The 17,732-nt window shown below is 37.5% G+C and overlaps 1 protein-coding gene across 1 annotated transcript in view; it reads left to right on the top strand.

The window, feature by feature from the left end:
• The window catches only part of DNAH12 (dynein axonemal heavy chain 12), a gene marked incomplete at both ends in the record, with an annotated part of 220,130 nt that overhangs the window by 59,046 nt on the left and 143,352 nt on the right, over nt 1-17,732 (top strand). Inside the window, 9 exons of the mRNA XM_079795396.1 lie at nt 529-654; nt 1,538-1,672; nt 2,440-2,633; nt 3,190-3,433; nt 8,728-8,913; nt 9,567-9,767; nt 12,486-12,680; nt 15,831-15,952; nt 16,050-16,332. Of these exons, the coding sequence (XP_079651522.1) occupies nt 529-654; nt 1,538-1,672; nt 2,440-2,633; nt 3,190-3,433; nt 8,728-8,913; nt 9,567-9,767; nt 12,486-12,680; nt 15,831-15,952; nt 16,050-16,332 (1,686 nt within the window). The remainder of the gene's footprint in view (nt 1-528; nt 655-1,537; nt 1,673-2,439; nt 2,634-3,189; nt 3,434-8,727; nt 8,914-9,566; nt 9,768-12,485; nt 12,681-15,830; nt 15,953-16,049; nt 16,333-17,732) is intronic.

Raw genomic sequence — 17,732 nt, 5'->3', positions numbered from 1 at the left:
TGTTTGTTTGTTTGTTTGTTTTTTCCTTTGCCATTCATCCCTAAATTCTTTCTGGACAATTCCTGTAGAGTCGACTAACTATAGGCAAAAAAGGTGGTAACATTACTTATTTTGTATAACAAAATAAAAATGCTACAATCTTTGTTACCAAAAATTTAAAAATCAAATACATAAGAATAAAATATATAAAATTATTTAGCATCAAAATTACAGTAAAGGCTTGCTGTATATTTGGTCACCTTTTTTAGTCACGTATAAGGAGGAACAAGAATATCTTACATTAAATCATCTGCAAGTAAAAATTTTTTAAAGCTTTATTTTTTGTATAGAAGTCTGCAGTTGTGTGTTTTGAGGTCAAATAAATCCTGCAGCTACTAAAATACTGATCTGATTTGGGTGATATAAAATATCAATTAATCTGAGACAAATTGAAATTTGAAAGAGTATTAGAAGTTGTTGGTTCTTCTCTTTTTCATATTGCCTTAAATTTTCTATATGGTGTATTATACATGGAGTTTCTTTTTGTAGGAATCGAAACGCCGAATGAATTACTTTTTAGATGTTTTTATATTTCCTCAAGAAGATTTAGCTTTGAATTCAACTGTCCTTTTATGGCCTTGGAAAATTAATCCCATCTTTGATGAAAATGATGAGGTAAATATATTTTTCAGTATATATTTTATTTTCTGACATTTTAAGCACAGTGTTTATTCAGTTTTCATACATACTTGCTGTCTACCTTTAAAAAGTAACTTCATGTGTCAATATGAGTTTGGGACTAGCAACATTTATGGCCCTGCAGGCTTAGGACAGGCTGTTAGGCTTAACTCACAGTAAGAAGTGAGATGAATGTTAAAGAAGTCAGAACTATGATATAACTCGATAATAATAGTAAGTACTACACTAAGTTTTTTCCATTTATTAAATAACTTAATACTCACAAAAATCCCAGGTAATCTTATTTTCCTCATTCATAGAGGAGAAAAATAAATCTCAGAGAAGTTAAATAACTTGTTTAATATCACAGGGATAAGAAGTAGCAGAGTCAGGATTCTGAATATAGTTTAGATTTTGAAAAGTTCTAATGTAAACCAGTTTCTTCTAAACTGGAAAGTGAGATGGTATTATAGTAGTGAAAAGTCAGGTAAACTTAAGTTCTAATCTAGATTTTGACTTTTATGGTTTTATGACATTGGACTTGCCTCTTAACCTCTGTAAGCCTAGGTTTCTTCATCTCTGAAATGAGAATAATAATAATACCTGTGGTAATGTAGATAATAAATGGTAGCTTTTTAATTATTATCCTAGAATCGATAAAATAGTGAAATTATATCTGATTAATAAGTAAAAATTGTTACAGTCACTTTGGAAATCTAGGAAAATTTTTGTATGGTTTATTATTCTTTGCATTTTAATATAAGTCAATGTTTTGTTTTTGCTTCTTTAATAGTTATGAATAAACAAAGCATTAAGATTTCTGATTTGATAACTCCTCTGTAACAAAATAATTAACATGATTTAATTGCCTTTTAAAAAGATAATTGAAGTTGCTAAACATAAAAAAGAAAATGAGCTAATAGCCAAGAGAGAGAAACTGATTTTGGAACTAGAAAAGGAATCACGCCGCATGGAAGAGTTTGCAGAATTTGCAGAACTGGACCGAATGCAACAGGTTTGATAAATATACTAGAGGCCCAGTGCATGAAAATTCATGTACTGGAGCAGGGCGTCCCTCAGCCCGGCCTGCCCCCTCTCACAGTCCAGGAGACCTCAGGGGCAGGAGGCAACCTGGCAACCAGGGGAAGGCAACGCCCCTATCACACCTCTGCTGCTGCCACTGCCAGCAGTGCAAGCCTCGGTTGGCCCTGCTTACTTGAGCCTCAGGCAGCCCTGGGTGGCTGGGCAGCCGCCATTCAAGGCATGCCTGTGCCTTGGGCCGGCCCTGGGCGGCTGGGGGGCTGAGGGCACTGGGAGACTCCAGAGGCAGGGGACTGGGAGACTCCAGAGGCGGCTGGGGGGCTGAGGGGACTGGGCTCCGCCATCTTGTGGCTGTGGGTGCTGCTGTCTTTGAGGGCGTGGCAGTCAGTTAGCATATTCCCTCCTTATTGGCTATGGGCGCCTCCATCTTTGTGAGGGCGTGATGGTCAATTGGCATATTCCCGCTTTATTAGATAGGATAAGACAGTAGTTATGGCTGGTTCATAGATTCATACAGGACATGTTTACATAAGTTTAAGAAAAATGTGTCCTTACCATAGCAAACAAGAGCCTGACTCTTAGGCCTAAAACTGATACTATTTATATGATCTTTTCTGTGGCTTTGTTTTCTAAGATATAACCATAGTTTTTGCTGTCATAGTAATGTTGTCAAGTTGATAATTAAAGTTTCTATATAACATTACATGGATATTTTTTGAGATAAAAAATTATTGCTTTCAGTATGTGACCGATGTAAGACAACTGCAGAAACGTATTCAGGAATCTGAAGAAGCAGTTCAGTTTATTAATAAAGAAGAGGAACTTTTCAAGTGGGAATTGACAAAATATCCTGAACTGGATAAATTGAAAGTTAACATTGAGCCCTATCAGAAGTTTTTTAATTTAGTTTTGAAGTGGCAACGAACAGAAAAACGGTAATTTCTGGTTATGCCATAAAAAATAAAGCAAATGATGTAAAAGGATTTTATAAAATAGCATATTGATTTTTTTGGTTTTGTTAGTTAAGTGTTTAAAGTAGGACTTATTTATTAATTTGAAAAAGAACCAAGTATCCTAAAGGAGAAGCATCAAATGTTGCTAAAATATCTACCTAAGCTTACTAATGCTTATAATATCTAAAGGATAACTTAGGTTTTCCAGAGGTGATTCCTTTTTTAATGCAGTTAGTTAATTTGACGAATGTTCACACCAAAAATTAGAAGTATGGAGTCTAATCTACATTTTATTTTGATACTATTAGTTATCCATTTGCAGTCTGGTGCATATTTTAGCCATGTAGGATAGCCGAATTTATGGTTTTAATCTTGTCTCTCTACCATCAGCTCTATGTGTGTGACTAAGAAAACCTGTTAACACTCTTGTCCTCATTTGTTTCTCTTTTAAAATGAGAGATCTAGCCTACAGAACCCCTAAGGTTCCTTCAAACACCAAGTTTCTGAGTTTAATACTGGTTGTTTTTTTTTTATTCAGGTGGATGGATGGAGGGTTTTTGGATCTTAATGGGGAAAGCATGGAAGCTGATGTAGATGAATTTTCCCGAGAGATTTTTAAGACATTGAAATTTTTCCAAATGAAACTGAAGAAGGAATTACAAGAAAAAAGAAAGTTAGCAAAAAGACGATCTCTGGGAGAAGAGAAAGTTGAAGAAGAACCAAAAGAGAATCCTACTATTAATATGTGCTCTACAGTAATGGAGAACATAAAAGTTTTTAAGGTATGAACACACTTAATGGTATTTTCTAAAGCCCTGGAAGAGAGAGCTCTTCACATCAAGTGTTAATGAAGAGAAATAGATTTGGAAGCAAAACCAAAGGTGAATCCAGAAAACTTGATCTATTCCTGAATCCATGATTTGTTCTTTCCTGATGAAGTCATCGAAATGAATTCCTCATGGAACAATACTTAACAAAAATAAAAGACTATAACAACTAGCTGCAATGATATAGAGAGGATAAAAAAATTAATAGGACAGACCAGTTAGCCTATACTAAGGGCAGCAACACAGTGTGACATTACTTAATTAGGAAAGTTTGGAGTCACACTACCTAGGTTTATATCACACTACCTAGGTTTATTCTACATATATAGCCTCTTGTACCTCAGTCACCTCATTTATAAAGAGAGGATAATAGTTTTATGACACTTAATATTGCATCCACCTTCACAAGGCAACAATGACAGTAGTTCTAATGTAGTGCCAAGTTTCTACAGTCAATGTACTTGAGTGCCAACTCTGATGGGATTTTGAGTATTGTTTCTGTCTGTCTAGCGCTCTGGGATTCCATGAACTGTATAAAATTTTTTAAAGTAACTATTTAAACTTATTTTCAATGTTCAGTGTATTTATATGGTTTGAAAAATAGAAAAAGATATATATGAAAAGTTTCTTTCCAAAGTTTCTCATCCATGTAACTCAGATTACCAGTGTTATTACTTTCTTTTGTATATTTCCACAGTTTTGTTACACATATAACAATGTGATTTTTTTTTATCCTTTCATCTTTCTACATAAAATATATCACACTATAAGTACTGTTTCCCCCTTTGTTTTGATTAATTTGTCTTGGAGGCCTTTTCTCATTGTATATAGAGCTTTTACATACTTGTTGAGCAGTTGAATAGAATTAGTCTTTTTGTTTTCTATCCAGCCTCATAAGGAAGTGCTCTCCACACAGGTTGGCAATACTTCTCTCAGCTTCTTTCATGAGTGAGAAAATAATGAATTTCTAATGAAGCTAAATTTATCCACTTTGAGAGTATGTTCTTTCTACTTTATAGGTGTTAAAAATTATTTATTTAACAAATACTTACTGAGTGATTGTTCTATCATGTTCTGATGAATCCTGGGGAATCTGATGGCAAGCAAAAACAGGTGATGGTAATAATACTGGAAGGTTAAAACCAAAGTCCTTTTTTTATTTTCTTTATTGATTAAGGTATTACATATGTGTCCTTATTCCCCAATTGCCCCCCTACCCTCCCACTCATGCCCTCACCCCCCTGGTGTCTGTGCCCATTGGTTAGGCTTATATGCATGCATACAAGTCTTATGATTGATCTCTCCCTCTTACCCCCATCCTCCTCTACCTTCCCTCTGAGGTTTGACAGTCGGATCGATGCTTCTCTGTCTCTGGATCTGTTTTTGTTCATCAGTTTATGTTGTTCATTATATTCCACAAATGAGTGAGATCATGTGATATTTACCTTTCTCTGACTGGCTTATTTCGCTTAGCATAAAAACCAAAACCCTTAATAATTGAAATTAAAAGTTGGATATTCTACGGTTCTCCAATTTTAAAAAAGAACTTTATTAAGAAACATGTCAAATATTTTATCCTACTTATTAATTAATGAGAGAACCAGTAAGATGGTAAGTCTTGTTCAAAGAACATTTGAGGAGCTGAGTATTTACAGGCAATTTAATAAAGGAATGTTAGGAAAAGATTGGTAGTATTGATAATATACCATAACAATTTGCCATTATACCATTTGAAGTTATTTTTTTTTAATTAGCTATAAGTTACTTGCATCTATAGTGGATAAAAAGCTATCAGTCAACATGTAATTTTACAAAATCTGGGACTTCAGGTAGTAAACAGTGAGTTGAACAATATGCAGTATTTAAAGAGTTAAATTTTCCATAGGTGGCACGTACCTCATATGACATTGAAAGAGTATGCCACAAGCCTTTTATTTCCTTCCCCCCATTAAAAAAATTAAAATATAGTTGACATACAATATTAAATTAGTTTCTTTTAATTTAAAAAAATTTATCTTTATTATTGAAAGTATTATAGATGTCCTCTTTTTCCCCCTCACTGACCTCTTTTAGCCCTCATCTGCCCCCCACCCCAGGCCTTCATCACACTGTTGTCTGTGTCCATGGGTTATGCATATATTAATATTAAATTAGTTTCAGATGTATAAATAAAATGATTCTATATTTAGATACCTTATAATGTGATCGTCACAATAAGTCTATTAACCATCTGCCACTGCACAAAGTTATTATGATATTACCTGTGCTGTACATTATATCCCCGTGACTTATATATCTCACAAGTGGAAGTTTGTACCTCTTATTACCTTTCACTTTTTCATCCATATCCACCCACATCTTCTCTGGCAATATCAATTTGTTCTCAGTATTTGTGCCTGTTCCTGTTTTCTTTCTTCATTTGTTTTCTTGATTCCACATATGTGAAATCATCTGGTATTTGTCTTTCTGTGTCTGACTTATTTTCCTTAACACAATACCCTCTAGGTCCATATTACAAATTCTGAGATTTCCTTCATTCTTATTGCTGAATAATACTCCATCGTATGGAGTATTTACTCATTCATCTATCGATGGACACCTAGGTTGCTTCCATATCTTGGCTATCCTATCTAATAAAGAGGGAATATGCAAATTGACCATCACACCATCACAAAGATGGCGGCGCCCACAGTGGAGGTGGGTTTCTGTAACACAAGATGGCTGCACCCACAGTGGAGGCTGAGTTCCTGTAACAAGCCTTAAGGAGCAATCAACAGGGACCTGAGGTGGCGTGGCACTGGGCCGGGGCAGGGGACCTGAACCTGTGCCCCCCCACCTGGTGGGGCTTGATAGGGGACCTCAGGCTGCACCCCCTGCCCCAGCATCAGGCCAGGGGACCTCAGGCCATGCCCCCCACCCAACAGGGCTTGACAGGGGACCTGAGGCTGCACCCCCCGCCCAGTGGGGCTTGATTGGGGTGGGGCCAGCCAGGTCTGGATCTTGCTCAATGTGGGTGGGGCCAGCTGGGTCTGGGTCTCACATGATTTTGAGGTGCCGTGGGTGAGCGGGGACTTGACTCTGTGGCGCACCCCAGACTCTGACAGGAGGAAGATTTTCATATACATTTTACTAATTTTCTTTCATCTCTGACACTTCTATTATAGAGAAAGGGAAAATAGCAATATTAAAATATTTCCTCTAATTAATCCCCTTTTAATGTGCATGAATTTCGTGCACTGGGCCACTAGTGGTAAATAAAGCTTCAATGAATATAAAGGGTGCATATATCCTTTTAAGTTAGTGTTTTTGTTTTCTTTAGATAAATGCCCAGAAGTGGAATTGCAGAGTCACCATTTTGAATTTGTTTTTTAGGAACTTCCATACTGTTTTCCATTGTGCTGCACCAATTTATAATCTTAGCAGTGCACAAGGGTTCCCACTTTTCCACATTCTTGCTAATACTTGTTATTTGTTAACTTTTTTTTATGACAGCCATTTCTAAAGGTATGAGGTGATATCTCGTTGTGGTTTTGATTTGTATTTCCCTGATGGTTAGTGATGTTGAGTATCTTTTCATATGTTTGTTGGACACCTGTATGTCTTCTTTGAAGAAATATCTTTTCAGGCCCTCTGCCCATTTTTTATTTATTTGTTTGTTTGTTTGTTTGGTTGCCTCCTGCATGAATCCTGACCACGCCTTCACTGGGGAGGAGCCTGCAACCAAGATATGTGCCCTTGATTGGAAACGAACCCAGGACCCTTTGGTCTGCAGGCCAATGCTCTTTGGTCCACTGAGCCAAACTGGCTAGGATTAAAATACATTTTAAACCTTAATAAAAGGTAGCTGGGGCTCTGGCTGGGTGGCTCAGTTGGTTGGAGCATCATCTTATACACCAAAAGGTTGCGGGTTTGATCCCTGGTCAGGATACATACGTAGGTTGTGGGTTTGATCCTTGATCAGGGCATGTACAGAAGACAACTGACCAATGTTTCTCTCTCACATCAGTATTTTTTTTCTTCTCTCTCTCCTTTCCTCTCTCTTAAATCAATTTAAAAAATACACACCAAAAACATATGGAGTGAGGATTAAAAAAAATGAAGCCAGGATTTTGATAGGGATTGCATTGAATTTATAGATGGACTTGGAAAGTATTGCCCTCTTCATAACATTAATTCTTCCAGTGTTTGAACATGGAATGTCTTTCTATTTATTTAGGTTTTCTTTAATTTCTTCTAAAAACTATATGTAATTATCAGTGTATAAGTCTTATACTTCTTTTATACTTCTTGATGCTGTTATACCTGGGGTTTCCCCCTTACTTTACATTTTGTATTGTTTATTTCTAGTTTATAGAAATACAATAGAGTTTTATAAATTGATATCGTATCCTGCAACCTTGCTGAACTCATTTATTAGTTCCCACAGTTTTTAAATGAATTCTTTAAGATTTTCTGTTTACAAGATCAGATCATCTGAAAATAGAGATAGTTTTACTAGTACTTCTTCCTTTCCAAACTAAATGATTTTTTTAAATATTTTACTCAATTGTCTAGGATATTGAAATTAGCTAGAGTCTTCTAGCTCAGTATTTTTATCAACTGGGTCATACAAATTGACTTTTGACCCTCAGGGGTCTCCAACATGGTAGGAGAAATAGACTATGAACAACTGGTTGTAATACAAAGCATAATGAATAAATTCTTAGGTAGAGGATACCAGTGAGAGAATAGAACATGGAGCAATTAATTATGCCATTTGAAGAACAGATAAGGCTTTACTAAGGAGGTGACCAGAATTGGATTGGGAAGAGGAAAAAATAAGTAAGTATTCTTTTTTAAAAACACATTTTTATTACATAATATTTGAAGAATATATGTAAAATGTATATAACTTATAAAGTATAACAAGAAAATGAACACCCATTAACCCTTCCCTCTGCTTTAAAGTTAGATTATCAATCCTTCTGCTTCTCTCTGTGTATTCCTTTCCTATTTTATCCCTTTAATACTCTTTACAGATTGAGAACCGCTGCTGTAGAGCCTAAGACCATCGGAAAACACAGATATTTACATTATGATTCATTGACAGTAGCAAAATTACAGTTATGAAGAAGCAACGAAAATAATTTTATGGTTGGGGGTCACCACAACATGAGGAACTGTATTAAAGGGTCGCGGCATTAGGAAGGTTGAGAACCACTGCTAATTAAATAATTTTAAGTGACACATTTTTATATTTTTACCATTAGGAAAATATCCCTACTGTATCCATCCTATGCAATCCAGGAATGAGAGCACGTCACTGGAAGCAGATGTCAGAAATTGTAGGCTATGACTTGACTCCAGACTCTGGAACTACACTGAGAAAAGTTTTAAAATTAAACCTTTCACAATACTTGGAACAGTTTGAAGTGATAAGTGCAGGTGCAAGCAAGGTGAACATGAAGATCAACTGAAATACTTTATTTAATGAGTTTGTTAATCAAATAATTGTGGTTTTGTTGTGATTGAATGCATAGCACTGGCTAGCAGTGGGAGGAGATGTGGGAAAGTGATAGAGGACCACTCTTCCCCCACACACACACTTCCTACTTCGTTCTACTGAATCTAAATTAGAAATGGCTCATTTGACCTCTTCTTAATTCTACCACATTCTGATATGCATGGATGATATGCTAATCTTGATATATAGTAATCTTTCTATTAATAATATTGGGTGAATGTGTGTGGCATGTTATGTGATGTATGTATTCTAGCAGAATAACTATAGTCCTTTAGGGTTCGTGAAATACTCAGAAAACATCTTCAGATTATAGACTGGAGAAAGGGTACTTTAGGGGAAGCCCAGGGGGTATTCTATTCTATTGTCTATTTCAGTACTGACAACAAGTTTTCATAGCAAATGCATTTTTAAAACTACATCATCATTCTTTATAGGAATTTTTAAATTATTTTAAAAACTTTTCTAATTTAATTAAAGTGTAGCCACAGATTATGTTAAGGCATATACTTGCTGAATTTATTAGGGAAAGTCAATACAGTAAATAAGATTCTTTTTTTCACAATCACATTCTTTCCTCCATTTTAGGAATTTTCATTAGAGAAGGCCATGCATACAATGATGGGAACTTGGGATGATATTGCTTTTCATATAAGTCTATATCGTGAAACTGGAGTCTGTATTCTTTCTTCAGTAGATGAGATTCAGGCTCTCCTTGATGATCAAATTATAAAAACTCAGACAATGAGAGGATCACCTTTCATTAAACCATTTGAAAAAGAGATCAAGGTATGTTAAACAGGATAGCTCCTGGTCATTTGCAAAAATTGCAATCTTATTACATATACTAGAGGCCCGATGCATGAAATTTGTGCATGGGGCGCCCCTCAGCCTGGCCTGCACCCTCTCTAATCCGGGACCGCTGGCTCCTAACTGCTTACCTGCCTGCCTGCCTGCCTGATTGCCCCTAACCACTCTGCATGCCTGCCTGATCACCCCTAACTGCTCTCCCCTGCCAGCCTGATAACTCCTAACTGCCTCTGCCTCAGCCTCCACCACTGTGGCTTTGTCTGGAAGGATGTCAGGAAGACGTCCTGTCTAATTAGCATATTACCCTTTTATTAGTATAGATACTCTTGTGGAAATGAGTCAGTTTGTTGGATAGCTTTAGAGAAATGCAGGAAAAGATATTTAAAAATTCATGTGGAACTATATAGAACAGATCTGAGACATTAATTCTAATGATTTTGAAAAGCACACATTATGTTTTATTAAAAAAAAATCATCTCCTGCTCAGCTGGTGTGGCTCAGTGGTGGAGCATTGACTTATGAACCTAGGAGGTCAAAGTTCAATTCCCAGTCAGGGTACATACCCAGGTTGTGGGCTTGATCCCAGGTGTGGGGTGTGCAGGAGGCAGCCAATCAATGATTCTCTCTCATCATTGATGTTTCTATCTCTCTCTCTCCTTTTCTCTCTGAAATCCATAAAAAAATATTCTCCAATGACAACAATAGACTTGGAAGGAAAACAGTTGGTATTATTAATTCTTACATTAAACAGACTAGTCCCTGTTCCATGTTCTTTTAATTTGTAGTGAAGTTCTGTATACCATGCTTTAATTATATTTCTGAACAATTATCTTGAGGGTCTGTTAGAATAATTAATGAATTATTTTTCACTTGAGAAAAAAGTTATATTTGAGACTATAAGATTATTTAATATTAGAGGCCTGGTGCACGAAATTTGTGCACTGGGCGGGGGAGGTCCCTCAGCCTGGCTTGCACCCTCTCGCAATTTGGGAGCCCTCGGGGGATGTCCAACTGACAGGCCTAAGCCGTCAGTTGGACATCCTTAGCGCTGCTGCAGAGGTGGGAGAGGCTCTGGCCACCGCTGCTGCGCTTGCCAGCTGTGAGCTCGGCTTCCGGCTGAGTGGCGCTCCCCCTGTGGGAGTGCACTGACCACCAGGGGGCATTTTCTGCGTTGAGTGTCTGCCCCCTGGTGGTCAGTGCACATCATAGCGACGAGTCATTCTGCCGTTTGATCAATTTGCATATTATCCTTTTATTATATAGGATCCTTATAGGTGATGTGGGTAAATACAGAAAGCAAACAAATTATGATAACTAACACCTTTATAGATAGTATCAAAATTCTTACTGGGATTATATATAACAGGGAAAATACAAACAACAAATGGATTTTTCCCCTTGTATTTATTGGTTTTTAACTATACCTCTCTAGGCACTTTACATTTACCAGCCCATTTAATTTCCATAGCAGACTTTTAACATAGGCACTTTTATTATCTGTATTCATAAATAAGGAAATCAAAGCATAGGAGGTTTGCCCAGCTGATAAATGACAGAGCTGGAATTCAAACCAAGGCCCGGCCAGGGTGGCTCAGTGGTTGAGCATCAACCTGTGGGCCAGGAGGTCAGGGTTCTATACCCAGTCAGGCCATATGCCCGGATTATGGGTCATATGCAGAAGGTGGCTGATCAGTGATTCTCTCTCATCATTGATGTTTCTATCTTTCTCTCCCTCTTCCTTCCTCCTTGAAATCAATAAAAATATATTTTAAAAAAACAAAAACAAGGTAGACTGGTTTTAATTTAAGTATAGATGGTGTTTTTATCAAAGACCTTGGCTCTTGATATTCAGAGTAGACAGAGTTATGTTCTTCCAAAAGGACATAATGCTGCACATTTTCTCATGAATCAGGCTGACCTAGACTTTCCTGGTATGTCTTTTGCAGAAATTTCTTGTCTAACAAGGTAGAATTTACAAGATAAATTTAAAAGCTCTTTTAGAGCTTTAAAAACAATAAAATATGAGGTCTAATCTCTTGACATATTGGACCTTAGGCCGAATATTTAAGAACCAAAGAGAGATTATATGAATGACTTCAACTAATGAAATATCTTACTGAGTCTTGGAGACCTGTGAGAGTAAGGAGACTTTTTTTTTCTTTCCCAAATTGTGTTGCTATGGATCAGGGTTTTTCAACATGGCACTAAAGACATTTTGGGTTAAATAATTCTTTGTTGTGAGGGTTGTCCTGTACATTGTAGGAAATTTAGCAGCATCCCTGGCTTCTGCTAACTAGATTTAGTAGCACCCTCATCGCCTCGGTTGTGACAAATGAGGATGTCTCCAGACATTGTCAAATGTTCCTTGGGATGGGGGACAAAATAGCCCCTAGGTTGATAACCATTGATGTAGATCAGGGTATATTCCTGGATGCCTTTTGGATGTGGGATGGTTTACCTAGTGATGAGGAAATTGGTCTAAATAACTACAGTCATTTCCAATTATGAGTTCCAATGATTTAGGAAAACTTCAGACCTCCTAGTGTTTTTCTAAACCCCTATGAGACACTTATAAGTGATCTTGGCCTGTTGTGCATTGATTTAAAAATAACAGTAAAATTTAAATACACATTTATTGCTATAACTTATTATTTTTCTTTAATAACTAGAATTTAGTACACTATGTTTTTCATTAAGGCCTGGGAGGACCGTTTGATTCGAATACAAGAAACGATTGATGAATGGTTAAAAGTTCAAGCTCAGTGGCTATACTTGGAGCCCATTTTTTGCTCAGAGGATATCATGCAACAGATGCCAGAAGAAGGACGTCAATTTCAGACAGTAGACAGACATTGGAGAGATGTTATGAAGTTTTGTGCGAAAGATCCAAAGGTGTAGTATTTGTTTTTTCTCTTACAAATGAAGGGGAACCTTTATTTTGGGCTATTAAAAAAGCGTTTGGCTTTTTTCTGATTAAAAAAATAAAAACATGCTATTGTAGAAAAACTGTAAAGTTCAGAAAAATGTAAGAAAGCATTAAAGCAATTTTACTTTTCAATTCATAAGATATACTACTTGTAATTCTTTTACAATAGATTGGGGTGACATCCTATCTAATAATAGAGTAACATGTAAATTACCATCACTCCACTATGCCCACGATTGGGTGGCAGGATGCTGGGGGGCGGGACTCGGGGTGGCCTATCCGGCCATTGAGAGGCATGGATCCACTGCCACTAAGGGGGGCTACCCTGCTGTTGAGAGGCACAGGGGGCGGGACTCCCGCCCCCTGTGCCTCTCAATGGCCAGATCCGCAGCTGCTGAGGGGGCCTGCCGCGGACACTCAGCTGCGCCTCTCAACGGCAGGGTAGCCAGGTGTCTGCGGCAGCCCCCCTCAGCGGCCATTGAGAGGCGCAGGGGGCGGGAGTCCCGCCCCCTGCGCCTCTCAACAGCAGGGTAGCCCCCCTCAGCGGCCGCAGACCATCCAAAGTGGGGGAGCTGGGTGGGTGCCTGTCTGCTCCGGCACCAGGCCTTTCAGAAGCCTCTGCCAAGCCGGAGGCTTCTGAAAGGCCTGGTGCACCAGCGGACAGGCACCCAGCTCCACCGCGAAAAGCAAAAGCGAGTAGGGGACCCTACACGTGCATTATTCATTCATGCACTGGGCCTCTAGTTGTTTAATAAGATTATATAGGTTTCAACTGTATATTTCTATGATACATGCTCTGTATGTTGCATTGTGTGCCGACCACCCAAAGTCAAATCATCTTCCAGACGTCACCATATATTTGACCCCCGTTACCCTTTACTACCCCCAAACCCCTTCCTTCTGGTAACCACAGTACTGTTGTGTGTGTCTATGAGTTTTTATTTGTTTTTATTATTTATTCATTGTTGCTTTCAGTTTTATATCCCACATATGAGTGAAATCATATGGTTCTTACCTTTTCTGACTGACTTATTTCACTTTAGCATGATATTCTCAAGTTCCATCCATGTTGTTGCAAATGGCAGTATTCATCTTTTCTTATGGCTAAGTAGTATTCATTGTATATATGTACCACATCCTCTATCAAAGGACACTTTGGAAGTTTCCATGTCTTGGCCACCGTGAATAATGCTGCAATGAATATAGGAGTGCATATACCTTTGCAAAGAAATGTTTTCAAAATTTTCGGGTAGATACCCAGAAGTGGGGTTGCTGGGTCATATGGTAACTCTATTTTTAATTTTTTGAGGAGCCTCCAAACTCTTCCATAATGGCTGTACCAGTTTACATTCCCACCAGCAGTGGGGATCTTTCTTCACAACCTCTCCAACACTTGTTATTACTTGTCTTGTTGGTAGTAGCTATTCTAACAGGTGTGAGATGGTAGGACATTGTAGTTTTGATTTGCATTTCTCTAATAGCTAATGAGGTTGAGCATCTTTTCATGTATCTGTTGGCCATTTGTATGTCTTTTTGGGAGAAGTGTTCAGTCCTCTGCCCATTTTAAAATTGGATTATTTATTTGGTGTTGAGTTATATGTGTTCTTTATATATTTTGGATATTAACTACTTATCGGATGGTAGAGCTGCTTCACATGTACATGTAACTTACTTCACATGTTCATTTAACTCACTGTTCCCCTCCTCTTGTAAAATAAATAGTAAAATAAAATGGAGAGAGAGAGAATAGTGCAGGTGATTCCACTCAATGCCTATATGCTTGGGAGAGAAGGGAAAAAAGAATCTGAGGTTTCCTTAGTTGGTTGCATTTGTTATCTCTCTCCTAGTGAGTATAGTACCTTACTTAGTGTGAGTCTAATATTGAAAGACATACTATGCATTTTTCATATACATATTATGCAAAGTCCACTTTAAAAAATCTAGTATTCAACTTAAGAATTTGTTTCAATGCTGGATGAAAAAGTAGCTGTGCTGGACTTACTGAGAGTAAACAGTATACTGATATTTATGAGTCACAAGGATTTTGCCTTATATGTTGACTTTAGATCCTTTGTGAGACATGATTTACAGATCATAAGTCAGAAATTTTTTTCTGCAAAAGGCCAGATGGTAATATTTTGGGCTTTGTGAAACATAGTTTTTCTTTTCTCTTTTTCCCCCTAACAAGACAACTCTGCTGTCATTGTAGTGAGAAAGCAACTGGACAATTCGTAACTTAATGGATGTGCCTGTGCTAAGTAAAATTGTTTATAGATCCTGACGTTGTGTGCCATGAAATATTATTTTAATTTTTTAACACTTTAAAGCTGTAAAAACAGCCCTGGTTGGTGTTGCTCAGTGGTTAGAGTGTTGGTCCATGCACTGAAGGATTGCAGGTTTGATTCCTGGTCAAGGACACGAATCTGGATTGCAGGTTGGATCCCGGCCCAGTCCAGGTGAATGCAGGAGGCAACCAATTGACGTGTCTTTCTCACACCGATGTTTCTCTCTCTCTCTTTCTGTGTCTCTCTCCCCTTCCATTCCTCCCTTTCACTCTCTCTCTAAAAAAAAAATTAATGGAAAAAAATCCTCAGGTGAGGATTAATACATACATAAAAAAATACATACATAAAAAAATACATACATAAAAAATACATACATAAAAAATCAAGTTGTGCACCTTAAATACAATTTTTATTTGTTAATTATACTTCATAAAACTGAAAAAAGAATAAGTGGTAGCAGGCTGGATTTAGCCCATGGGATGCAGTTTGCCAACTCATACATCTAAATTGTTAAGTTTGTAGTTGACAATTATAAATGTAAAAATTGTATCACACACCAACCTAATAGATTCTTCAAATACTAGTAGATACATCACTTTTTAAAAAAGTATATGAGAAATGAAAATATGCATGACAGTCATAACTTCTCATTTGTAACTAGCATTTTGGACTAGAAGAGTTGTAGTTTATTGAATTTTAATAATTTCCCCTGACAAAAAATCTTATGACAGTTTTCATACACCTTTTTGACATATAACATAGATTAATGTTTAGGTCTTATAATTATATCTAGTATACAAGTGATGAACTGAATGCGTATGTTTCTTTTAGGTTCTTGCTGCTACTTCTTTAACAGGTTTATTGGAAAAACTACAGAACTGCAATGAACTTTTGGAGAAAATTATGAAAGGGCTTAATGCATATCTTGAAAAAAAACGACTTTTCTTTCCTCGGTATGATGGATAATCAGTTGATCTATACTTAAAAGCACTTTCTGATGTGTGATGAATTATAACTAAAGCTTTTGTATTTGCATGTTTTTTTCTCTAGTTTTTTCTTCTTATCTAACGATGAAATGTTAGAGATTTTGTCAGAGACCAAAGATCCACTTAGAGTTCAGCCTCATTTAAAAAAATGCTTTGAGGGCATTGCTAAACTGGAGTTCCTTCCCAATTTGGACATTAAGGCCATGTATAGTTCTGAAGGTGAGCGCGTGGAGCTGATTTCACTTATTTCCACGTCTGCAGCACGAGGTGCTGTGGAAAAGTGGCTCATTCAAGTGGAAGATTTAATGCTCCGGAGTATTCATGATGTGATTGCTGCAGCCAGGCTGGTACGTTTCCTAGGATTTAATGTATACCTGATATTCTGTAAATGCTTTCTTTTAGGAGGTTTTGAATGGGTACCAGTAAGTTAATATTTAAAGTTCTTACTATTTACAACCATTTATTATTTTATTTACTCTTTTGTTGTTTCTAACAATTAATATTAGTAAGAATTAATGATAATATGTGATTATGTGCTACAAAAGAATAACAATAATAAAGTGTATATAATTTAGAATGGGGGTGGTAGTTCTAGTGATAGATAATTAGAGGAAGTAAAATTGAAACTGATAACCAAAGCATAAGTAGAAATTAACCAGGTAAAGAACAAATAGAAGACCATCTTGGTGTCCTATGTAAAGGCCCTGGGATCAGAAAAAACCCCTCAAAATCAGGTATTAAATGCATGATCTAGTTCACTTACTGTGGTTTACACTTAATTACCTAAAAACTTTAAACTTGAAATGAGTTGAACGAACATTAAAGGAGGATGTATATTTGAAAGAAATATAACACCTAAGCAGTACATGTACCTCACTTATGCTAATCCAGTTAACCTAATTTTGAATGATAAACTTCAGAATATATCTGCTTTGGGGGACCACAAAGGAACAGTTGTGTAGTTTAAAAAAAATAATTTAAAAAGGCATTGTAGCCTTATATCCAGCAACTCACTTTATGTGAGTGAGGTATCCTTTTTCCTTTACCAAGAGCTCAGGAAGCTCATAATCTTACAGTGGATGTTATGTTCAGCTTCAGTGTTCCTATAGATAAATATTGACTTTTCCTCTCTTTTTTCCTACTTATGACTCTAAACAAACTAAAACACATAGGAAAGAATCAACATTTCCCGTCAAGTATTTCCTTAATAAATATAGAAGTGTATTTTCTATGTACCTAGTAATGGCTCATCTATTCTTTGAAAATCATCCTTCTTTGAACTTAGGTTAGCTTGTCATTTGCATTTATTTCTAAACTAGAAGCCCGGTGCATGAAATTCATGCACGGCGGGGGGTTGTCCCACAGCCCAGCCTGTACCCTCTCCAATCTGGGACTCCTAGAGGGATGTCCGACTGCCCGTTTAGGCCCGATCCTAATGGGATCGGGCCTAAACGAGCAGTCGGACATCCCTCTCACAATCCAGGACTGCTGGCTCCCAACTGCTTGCCTGCCTGCCTTCCTGATTGCCCCTAACTGCTTCTGCCTGCCACCCTGATCACCCCCTAACCACTCTGCTGCCAGCCTGTTTGCCCCCAACTTCCCTCCTCTGCCGGCCTGGTTACCCCTAACTGCCCTCTCCTGCAGGGTTGATCACCTCCAACTGCCCTCCCTTGCAGGCCTGGTCCCTCTCAACTGCCCTCCCTTGCAGGCCTGATCCCTCACAACTGCCCTCCCTTGCAGGCCGGGT

The sequence above is a fragment of the Cnephaeus nilssonii genome, assembly GCF_951640355.1.
Source record: "Cnephaeus nilssonii genome assembly, chromosome: 17".
In the NCBI taxonomy this organism is placed as follows: domain Eukaryota; kingdom Metazoa; phylum Chordata; class Mammalia; order Chiroptera; family Vespertilionidae; genus Cnephaeus; species Cnephaeus nilssonii.
This window is presented reverse-complemented; position numbering and strand designations above follow the sequence as displayed.